This window comes from Cynara cardunculus (genome assembly GCF_001531365.2).
Source record: "Cynara cardunculus var. scolymus isolate 2C chromosome LG 1, CcrdV1, whole genome shotgun sequence".
Lineage (NCBI taxonomy): Eukaryota > Viridiplantae > Streptophyta > Magnoliopsida > Asterales > Asteraceae > Cynara > Cynara cardunculus.
The window spans coordinates 41332559-41343356 of NC_037528.1; the positions used below are offsets into that span (position 1 = coordinate 41332559).

The 10798-nt window shown below is 40.2% G+C and overlaps 1 protein-coding gene, 1 non-coding gene and 1 pseudogene across 2 annotated transcripts; 1 reads left to right on the forward strand and 2 right to left on the reverse strand.

Moving 5' to 3' along the window:
* Positions 1 to 4577: 4577 nt before the first annotated feature.
* Positions 4578 to 7658, reverse strand: LOC112505967 (annotated as a pseudogene).
* Positions 7659 to 7745: 87 nt separating this feature from the next.
* On the reverse strand, positions 7746 to 8234 carry LOC112505976. Its single transcript, XM_025110012.1, has one exon. The coding sequence runs from the start codon at positions 8232 to 8234 to the stop codon at positions 7746 to 7748; it is 489 nt and encodes a 162-aa protein (XP_024965780.1).
* Positions 8235 to 9528: 1294 nt separating this feature from the next.
* On the forward strand, positions 9529 to 9635 carry LOC112503203. The gene has a single exon (XR_003067885.1). It is a non-coding gene; the product is annotated as a small nucleolar RNA R71 (small nucleolar RNA).
* The last annotated feature ends 1163 nt before the right edge of the window (positions 9636 to 10798 follow it).

Genomic DNA, 10798 nt, shown 5'->3' on the forward strand with positions numbered 1-10798 from the left:
ATAGTGACACGATGGTGTTTTCAAAATATATGGATAAACAAATCTCTTTGTTAAAAATCACTCTCTCGAGTCGATTCCCATATCATTCGAGTTGGGGTGATTTTTAGTAATCTTTTGGGAAATTCAAGTTGACGTGCTTTCAATGGCTTATCTCTAAGTCCATGGCACTTTAACTGTTGGGTCCAAAAAACTCATCGTTCCCTCAAGCCGGTCAAATCCGTGATTCTTAAACCCAACGCTCCTGTAGCAATGCAGGAGCATCCCACATCGGTGAGGCTAGGGGGATTCGGCTTCCTTATAAGGAAGTGGGAGTCTTACTCCTACCAATGACGCATTTTAAAGCCGTGAGGGGTTGGTCAAACCCAAAGCGGACAATATCACGTGGGCGGTTCCCTAGATCGGTCCAACAATTGGTATCAGAGCTAGGGCCGCACCAATGTGGGGGGGGGGAATGTTGGGTCCGAAAAACTCATCGGTCCCTCGAGCCTATCAAATCCGTGATTCTTAAACCCCACGCTCCTGTAACAATGCAGGAGCATCCCACATCGGTGAGGCTAGGGGGATTCGGCTTCCTTATAAGGAAGTGGGAGTCTTACTCCTACCAGTGACGTGTTTTAAAGCCATGAGGGGTTGGTCAAACCCAAAGCGGACAATATCACGTGGGCGGTTCCCTAGATCGATCCAACATTAACACTTTCAAAGTGATCAACTCGTCGAGAAGTGTGCTTGGTTTTTATAAAAACTCGAATTAAACAATGAAATGTCATTTACGAAAACACTTAGCTACTTTCGTTTGGTTTGAAAATATCACCTTTCCATCTTACACCCAAGCTATAAAAGCTTAGCTACTCATAACGGAAAGTAAATTACAAGAAAAATAATTGACGGAAAGTAAAGACATAAACGTAAATTACGTAAAGTAAATGACGAGAAAGTAAATAACGAGAAAGTAAATCACGAGAATGTAAATGACGAGAATGTAAATGCGGAAATTAAATAACAGAATGTAAATGACAATAAACGTAAAGGAACGTAAAATAAAGAGCGRAAAATAAAAGACGAGAATATTAAAGAAGAAAAAGATGAAGAACTTGAATTTCCCAAAAGATTACTAAAAATCACCCTTGGAGAGGGTTGATTTTAACACTAGGGTTGATTTTAACACTAGATGGTGTTAAAAATCACCCTTGGAGAGGGTTGATTTTATCAGATTGTTTGATCTCTAGTCACTCAAAACCAAGTTTTTTGTGTGAACCATAAGCTAGCATTACTCTTTTCTTTGTTAAGCTCAAACACAATCACAGTTTTAGGATCAATAGGGCTTATAGGGTTACTCTCTTTGGCATTTCTTTTCTCTCATAGCCTTTTTCTTTATGTACTCCACATATAAATTTTTAAATTTTTGGGCACTTTGGCCTCTTTTGCTTGGAGTTTGCACATAGTCCCTATGGGACTTTTGTTGTGCCTTTTCATAACATTTTTCAAACACATAGCCCCTATGGGACTTTTGTTGTGTTTTCAAAACCCTTTTTGTGATAAGGAGTCAATTTAGAGCTTTGCTCTTTTGTATTGACTTTTTGTCCTTATGTAAACTCCTCCTCCAAACTTGAATATGACAATGTCCTCATTGGAGATTTGTGGGGTAAACGGTGTTTAAAGGGTGTAAGTGGCTAATATGATCATAGAAAAGAAGGCCTATCTCATTTCCTAATGGTGATTGTGTGATCAAAGTGTTTTCCCAAAAAGGGTTTTGCTAGTTCTAGCAAAAACAAAATACCTTGATTGAATGAAAAGTAATCAATAAAATTATTTGGGCTATGATCTCATGTGCAAGATACCTCAATTCAAGTGATCATGCATAAAAATTAAGACTAAAAACTACAAAAAAACTATTCCCGACTCAAAAAGTAAAATATAAAGCTAAAGTAAGGTGGTAGAACCTGTCCTACTCCGAAGGAGTAGGCTGTGCACTCCGGACAGCCACGACTGTGATCTCAGCCTTCAATCTCCCGTTCTCCGTCTTATACCGATTCAACTTTTTCTGCAGCCTCTTGATCTTGTTTGTTGCCCCATTCTCCAAATCTTCTTTTAGCTTTACAAACCTTCTTTTCATCTTCCTTTCACTTGCCTTCAACCTGTCAGTCAACTCATCCTGCATGCTCTCTAACTTCTCCACCATCTCAGCCCGTTGTTCTATCAGGTAGTCCATTATACTACTACTTTGTGCCATAAGCTCTTCCACAGTCCTGTTCATACCTGGTAGCTCCCTTCCCTCTCTCACCTCTCTCTCTTAGTCTTGAAACAGCCTTCATATCAATGGTCCACTTCTCTTCACACTCCTTAATCACTAAGTCATCCGTGTATTGGGGAACACCCGCTTGCATAAGCAACTTGTTAATCAAGCCCGGGAAAAACAGTTTCCCTTGTCTCCTTCTTAAACAATAAAGGATGGCTTTTTCTATAATTTCCCCCACATTAAGTGTCTTGCCCATGACCACACAATACAATAAAATAATTCTCTCAACCGAAATGGAACTGTCGGGAGTAGTTGGGTTGAGGGAATGCCTAATAAAATTCACCTATACATTAGCATCGGGTGTCAAGTTGGAAGCCCTGTAAGTCCTTAACATGTACTTGCTATGGACATCCCAACCTGCCCCGGGCTTCCCAAGTTTCCTACCAATTTCTTCTAATCTGGCTTGCGAAGCCGATTTGGATAGAATTTCAAAATCAGTCTCGGCCGGGGGTGAAGGGCCTAAAAGCTTGTTAATCGCCTTAGCTGAGATACTCACCCTAACACCCTGGACCTTGAGCTTTGTAGTGCTATACACACAAGCTTCCGCGTAAAATTCCTTAATCAAAGATAAATTGAAGGAGTTTTTTACCTCGCACAGTACATGCCAGCCTTGCATGTTGATCACGTCCTGGATAAAACTGAACTCTTCAAAGCTTCTCCTATCGAACCCTTTGTCTGGCAACACCTTCTTATTTTTTACCTTTGCAAACATCAACTGTGCTTCTTCAGAACTAAACCCATCAAAAGGTTGTTGTGGTCTAGGAATGGGTTTAGTTTTTAACATCTTATGTGTAGCTTTCACCCGAGAAGGACGGGCTGTTTCATCATGTCTTGCCGAAGCCTTTCGGGATGACTTTCTTGGCACAAAGGTTGTGTGCCTTAATTGGACAGAAGGTGATGTGCATCTGGTTCTCTTTCTAAGAGGCTGCCTATTCACCGCATGTGATCTAGTTGCAAAAACTCTTCCCAAACTCTTTCTTTTTCTTGTTGGAATAGGTGTCAAATTCCTTATATCAGCCTCTAAATCAACCTCAATGTGTGGGGAATCAATGGCTTCTTCCCCAACATGAGTGTCAATGTGCTCATGCTCAATAGGTTCATCCCCAACAATGTGAGGGATAGAATCAGCCAAAATAGTAGGCTCAGGCATTTGAGTGCAAGGGTGATCATACCAAGTCAAAAAAATAAACTCTTGATGAATTTAAAATAGTGGATGGTGAGTGTGGTTGTCCAAAGTTTTCATCCTCAGAAGAATCGGATGTAGTAAGCCCCTCAATAGGCATATTAGGGCTCAAAACTATGCTTATCTCAACACCCGATTTAGGGCTTGTAATCGTCGGCGATGATGGTGGTGGAATGGTGGTCTCGACTGCCGTAGGTGGTGGAGATGGACGAGAGACGTTGGAAGATGGTAGAGGTGAGGGTGCACAGTTGGTCGAGGGAGACGGAGGAGACGGCGGTCGCCTCGCCGTTTGTTTAGCGCGTGGAGGAGACTCGACGACCAAGGTTGCGATTAGCTGTGGTCTAGGCGGCGATGGTGATGAAGGTGGAGACGACGAGGGGCTGTTAGCGAAAGTTCCACCCATTCGGGTTCCCCTATTTGTCGTGAAGTGGAGGAGGAAGCTCGCCGGCGATTGTTTCGTCGTACCGGCTGTGGTGGGTCGCGAACCGCTGCCCTTTTCATTCGGGCCATGATCAATCAATTGGTGAGGGTGAAGTGAGAGTGGAAGGTGACAGTAATCTTAATGTGATTTTAATGAGAGTGGCTTTGGATGGAAAATCATAAAAGAAATGGGGAGGTGATGTTTAAAGTAGGAAGCCGACGATGAGAAAGCCGTCGATGGAGATGGGTGAGGTTGGTTATGAGGAAGATGAAAAGTCTTATCTTAATCAAGTCTTCCTTTCTCATCTAAATGAAATGGTGGTTTTAGGAAGTGTCAAAGGTAGTTATCAGGAGGTTAAAAATTAAATGTGATGGAGTGGGTTCAAGATGCATGGGAGACAAATTCTGAGAAAAGATGCTGACAATACTGTTGTGATGCAGTGCTGATGTCACTTGTACTTCCACTAATTTCCTTAAAAAGATGATGTCAACCTTCACATGTGAAAATAGGAATGCTACAGCATTGGCAGAGCATTCACTTTTCTTAACAATTCCTTTGAAAATGACCTGCGCAAGAACAAACTAATAAAACATAACTGCTCTAATACATAGATATAAAAAGGAAATATATGTACAAACAACCCTGGACTTTGAAAATTCCAAATACATCTTCAATTCCTAAGGTATGGCCCAATTCTCAGAGCAATGCTCTGGGAATGCTACAGCATCATGAAATACCTTAACTCGTTGCCCATTCACTTTAAACACAGTGTTGTCCTCTGGTTTAATCAGGTCAACCGCTCCATAAGAGTAAACTTTATGAATGACAAAAGGTCCAGACCACCTAGACTTGAGCTTTCCCGGGAATAGTTTCAACCTAGAGTTAAACAAGAGGACTTTTTGTCCTTCTTTCAACTCTCGGTGTTGGATTCTGTTATCATACCACTTCTTTGTCTTTTCTTTATAAAGCTTCGCATTTTCATAAGACATTTGTCTTTATTCCTCCATTTCACAAAGTTGTAACTTTCTTTTCTTTTCAGCTTCATCCAAAGACATATTGAGCTCTTTGATAGCCCAATATGCTTTGTGCTCAAGTTCTAAAGGCAGATGGCAGGCTTTTCCATAGACTAGGCTATATGGAGACATACCAATTGGTGTTTTGAAAGCGGTTTTGTATGCCCATAAAGCATCGTCTAACTTGAATGCCTAGTCCTTTCTATTGGGTTTGACAACTTTTTCCAAAATGCTTTTAATTTCTCTATTAGAGAGCTTTGCCAAATCATTAGTCTGTGGGTGATAAGTCGTGGCAATTCTATGGTTAACATTGTATTTTTCAAGAACTCCTTTGAACAAATTGTTCACAAAGTGGGTACCTTCATCACTAATTAGTGCCCTAGGGGTACCGAACCGTGTGAAAATTTGTTTTTGGAGGAACTTAACCACAATTTTGGCATCATTTGACACACATGCCATAGCTTTCACCCATCTGGATACGTAGTCAACAGCCACAAGTATGTACTGGCAATTATTTGATGGAAGGAAAGGACCCATAAAGTCTATTCCCCATACATCAAATAATTCAACTTCAAGTATCCCATTTAATGGCATTTCATTTTTTTTAGAAATGGAGCCACTTCTTTGACATTCGTTGCACCTCTGTGAAAAATTGTGGGAATCTTTAAAAATGGTTGGCCAATAAAAACCAGACTGTAGGACCTTGGTTGCAGTTCTTTGGCCTCCATATGGTGCATGATGGCAATGCTGCAAGATTGCTGACACTTCAGATTCAGGCACACATCTTCTTCAAATTTGATCTGCACCAAGTCTAAACAAAAAGGGGTCATCCCACAAATAAGATTTAGCATCATGAAAGAATTTTTTCAACATGTGGCCTGTGTAATCAGAGGGTTTTATTCCACATGCCAAGAAATTTTCTAAATCCACAAACCATGGTGTTTTTGGTTGGTCTATCATGAGGATTCTTTCATTTGGAAAAGTATCACTAATGTCCATTCCTCTTATCTCAGGTTCTTCTAACCTAGACAAATGGTCCGCTACTTGATTATCTACTCCCTTTCTATCAAGTATCTCTAAGTCAAATTCTTGCAATAAAAGCACCCATCTTATTAACCTCGGTTTTGCATCTTTCTTTGAGATCAAGTACTTGATGGCCGCGTGATCGGTATGCACAATTACCTTTGTTCCCATCAAGTAGGACCTAAATCTCTCAAAAGCAAAAACTATGGCCAATAATTCCTTCTCAGTTGTGGTGTAATTAATCTGTGCCTCATTCAAAATTTTACTTGCGTAATAAATTGAATGAAACACTTTTTATTTCCTTTGTCCTAACACAGCACCTACCGCCCAATCACTCGCGTCACACATGATCTCAAAAGGTTTGTTCCAATCAGGGGCAACTACCACTGGTGCAGTAACCAAAGCTTTTTACAAAGTTTTGAATTCATTTATGCATTCATCATTAAAATCAAATTTTTGGTCATGCTGTAAGAGTAAACAGAGAGGTTTTGAAATTTTTGAAAAATCTTTGATGAACCTTCTGTAAAATCCGGCATGACCCAAAAAGGTTCTAATTCCCTTAACAGTGGTAGGTTCCGGTAGTTTTTCAATAATTTCGAGTTTTGTTTTATCTACCTCAACCCCTCTTTTTGAAATTAAATGTCCAAGAACAATTCCTTCCTTGACCATGAAGTGACATTTTTCCCAATTTAGGACCAAATCAGTTTCCTCACACCTTTCCAAGCTCTTTTTCAAATTTTCTAAACAGTTGTCAAAAGATGAACCATATACAGAAAAATCATCCATAAATATTTCAATGGATTTTTCAAGCATATCCGAAAATATGAACATCATACACCTTTGAAAGGTGGCAGGAGCATTACACAGTCCAAATGGCATTCTTCTAAATGCAAAAGTACCATAAGGACAAGTAAAGGTGGTTTTTTCTTGGTCTTATTGGGAGAAATGGCTATTTGATTGTACCCTGAATGACCATCCAAGAAACAATAATACTCTTTGATGGCTAACCTGTCCAACATTTGGTCAATGAAAGGTAGTGGAAAATGGTATTTTTGATTAGCCTTGTTTAGCCTTCTATAATCCATGCATATTCTCCAACCGGATACAACTCTAATGGGGATAAGTTCTTTTTTGTCATTTGTGATGACTGTGAACCCTCCCTTTTTTGGAATACACTAGACAGGGCTAACCCAAGAACTACTGGCTACCGGGAAAATAATTCCGGCGTCTAACCACTTTAAAATCTCCTTTGACTACCTCTTTCATGACCGGATTCAGCCTTCTATGAGGTTCTATGGAAGTGAAATTCTTATCCTCTAAGATGATCTTGTGTTGACAAATAGAGGGACTAATCCATTTAAGGTCAGCAATGGTCCATCCTAATGCCTTTTTGTGCAATTTCAACATATCCATTAGTTTCTTTTCTTGATGCAAGTCTAGGGTAGATGAGATGATGACAGGCAATTTGCCTTCTTCTCCTAGAAAAGCATATTTCAGATGGGATGGGAGTTGCTTTAACTCCAAGTCAGGTAGTGATACAACGGACGGGGTGAAGCCTTTTTGCTCACTATTTTCCAGCAGCTCAAATATTGCGGCATCCACTGGGACAATATCAGTTTCTATTTCCTCTATTTCCTCTATTTCCTCAACATCTTCTTCTATTTCCTCATCACACTCTTCTTCTAACTTAAGGTTTTTCTGAATTCCTTCTTCAAAGCACATCTCCTCTATCTAAGTTATTCTTGAACACTCTTCCAAGTAATTAGGGTACTTTAGAGAGTTGAAGACATTAAAGGTGACTTTTTGGTCTTAGAGTCTCATGGTCAACTCTCCTTTTTGGACATCTATCAAAGTTCTTCCGGTGGCTAGAAATGATCTCCCTAAAATAATAGGAATGTCCTTATCTGCCTCAAAGTCTAGAATGATAAAGTCTGTCGGAAATATGAACTTGTCAACTTGCACTAACACATCCTCAATCTTTTCCTTAGGGTATGCTATGGACTTGTTGGCCAATTGGAGTGTAACTGTGGTAGGTCTAGCTTCACTTATGCCTAGGGTATTGAAAACGGATAAAGGCATAAGGTTGATACTAGCACCTAAGTCACATAAGGCTTTCCCTATTTCCTTCCCTCCTATTGAACAAGGAATGGTAAAGCTCCCGGGATCTTTGAGCTTAGGGGGTATGCTATTGGTCAAAAGTGCACTACATCCTTCGGTAAGGGCTACAGTCTCATATTCAGTCAACTTCTTCTTCTTCTTACTTAGGATGTCCTTCAGAAACTTAGCACAACTAGGCATTTACTCAATTGCCTCAACAAGTGGGATGTTGATGTGCAATTCTTTGAACACATCCAAGAATTTTTTGAAGAGCAGTTCCTCTTTCTGATTCCTCAACCTTTGGGGGTAAGGAATATAAGGAGGGACTGGTTTTATCACATTTTTGCTTGGAGGTGTTGAGCAAGATGGATCTTGAATGCCTTGGGTCTTTGTGGTGCACTTTAGAGGTTCAGATGGAATTTTAGCATCAAGCTTAGGGGTCTCTACAACCTCAGTCTCTTCTGACTTTTTTAAAGCATCCTTAGGAAAGAGTAATGGATAGTCTGATCTAGGGGGGACAGAAGTGGTGGTCTTTGATGTGTGCTTTTCTAGAGGTTGGACCGGTCTTTCTTTGGCAGGAACCAATGTTGTAGCATCAGTCTTTGCCTAAGTTGGTACACTCTCTTTGGGCACTTTTTATGTCAACTCCTTCCCACTCCTAATGGTTACTACTTTCACATGTTCCTTACCTAGGTCTCTAGGGACCTCTGTATTATTGGGCATGGTACTAAGGGCTCGATTGTTCTAGTTAAGTGCAAGTTGACTGACTTGAGTCTCTAAATTCCTGATGAACGCACTTTGTTGATTAATCAAAGATTGATTTTGGGCTTGTGCATGTGCAAAAAGTCCTTTAATCATTGCTTCCAAAGAAGAAGATTTTGTCTGTGGAGGAGCTTTGTTCTGAAAAGGTGGTTGGGAATTCTGAAAACTTTGTTGGTGATTCTGAGAGTTAGAACTGTTTCCATGATGTTGTTGGAAATTAGAAGTTCCTTGTAGTTTATGGACTGGTGGGTTTAAACTGGGACTGTTCCAAGAAAAGTTCGGATGTTGCCTCCAACTGGCATTATATGTGTTGGAATAGAGATTAGCTCGATTATGAACATAGTTTACTGATTCAGAATGGTGAGGACAGTGTTCATACGAGTGTTCCCCGCCACAGCATACACATTGCACAGATAAGACTGTTGGAACAGGTTTATTAGCAGCTTGTTGTCCTCCCTGACCGGAAGTTAAATTTTTCAACATGTTGGTCATGGAGGTGAGCTGAGCTGTTAATGCAGTATTTGCATCTACATCATGTATCCCAGCAGTCTTTTTCTATGATTGAGCACGTGGGTCGGCCTAAATTCCCATTGTTTGCCGAAATCTTTTGCAGGATTTCATATCCTTCAATATAGGTCATGGCTGTAAAGGCTCCGCCCGCAGTCGCATCAAACATTTGTTTTGCCATGGGATTTAACCATTGTAAAACGTCTCAAGTTGAATATAATACGGAATGCCATGGTGTGGGCATTTCTTCAACAGCTCTTTGAACCTTTTCCACACGTCAGGAACAGCCTCATCGTCCATTTGTTTAAAAAGACAGATTTCGTTCCTGGACTTGGCGTTCCTTGTTGGTGGGAAATATTTTCGCAAAAAAAATTCCGCCATGTTACTCCATGACGGCACAGAACCCGGAGTTAACAAGTTAAACCATGCTTTTGTCTGATCCCTCAATGAAAAAGGAATTAAAGTGAGTCTTAGAGCGTCATTTGACACTCCTGGGATCAGGAACGCATCAGTGATTTTTATAAAAGATTTTAAGTGCGAATGTGGGTCCTTCGAAGGTAATCCGGCAAATTGGCCATTTGTTTGCAACATGTAAAACATTATCGGTTTTAGTTTGAAATGGAGAGCGGTTATATGTGGTCTAACTATCCTGGAATTTAATTGCTCAAAATCCGGAATAGCATAATCCATGATCCTTCCATTTTTGGAATTTGCCAAATTAATGATGTTCGGAGTTTGTGCCCTTTGGTGCTCATTAGGTTTCGATTCTGTGTCCAAATTATTATCATTACCATTATGTGGGTGTCCTTGTAGAAAATTCGGGAATGGTGGAATTGGTTCAAAACCCGGCGGTTGGTTTTCCAAATGCGGTATTTCCGAAATGATTGGGGGAGGTAACGCCATGTTTGGAGGGAGTAGAGCAAAAAATGCTCTTTGAGCCCTCCTCCTATGGTGAAACATTCTCTCAATATCGGGATCGAATTCAAAAAATTCCCCGTGTTGTGACCGTGGCATACACCACTTTTAAAAACAATTCTAATGGTACTAGAAAAATCAAATCTTTTACATTACTCAAAATAAAACTTTTAACTTGTCAATCCCCGACAGTGGCGCCAAAAACTTGGTCGATTATATCTCACACCTTCAGACAAAGGAATTGGACCACAAAGCAAGTATACAATACGGTCCAATGTCGTCTTTCCAAGTAACAAAGTGGTACAAGTACCGGATTATTGTCCACAGAGATTGTAGCAAAAGTTAAATGAGAGTCCAATGAAAGAGATGATTTCAGATGACGATTTTGAAAACTTCAGTTTGATTGTAAGGTGATTCAAAACAGATTGCAGATTATATAAAAGAAGCAAGGGTGTAAGACTTAAGGGGAGACCCAAACGCAAATTCCAGTAGCCAATGTTGTAGGAATGCTACAGTAAGCAGTGTTTCAAGACTAAGTTCCACCATCTATTTTGAAGGCATTCCTCTCGGACTTCACCATT

Coding starts and splice junctions, on each gene's coding strand:
- LOC112505976 (XM_025110012.1), bottom strand. CDS start 8,234: ATGCCTAGTTGTGCTAAGTTTCTGAAGGACATCCTAAGTAAGAAGAAG.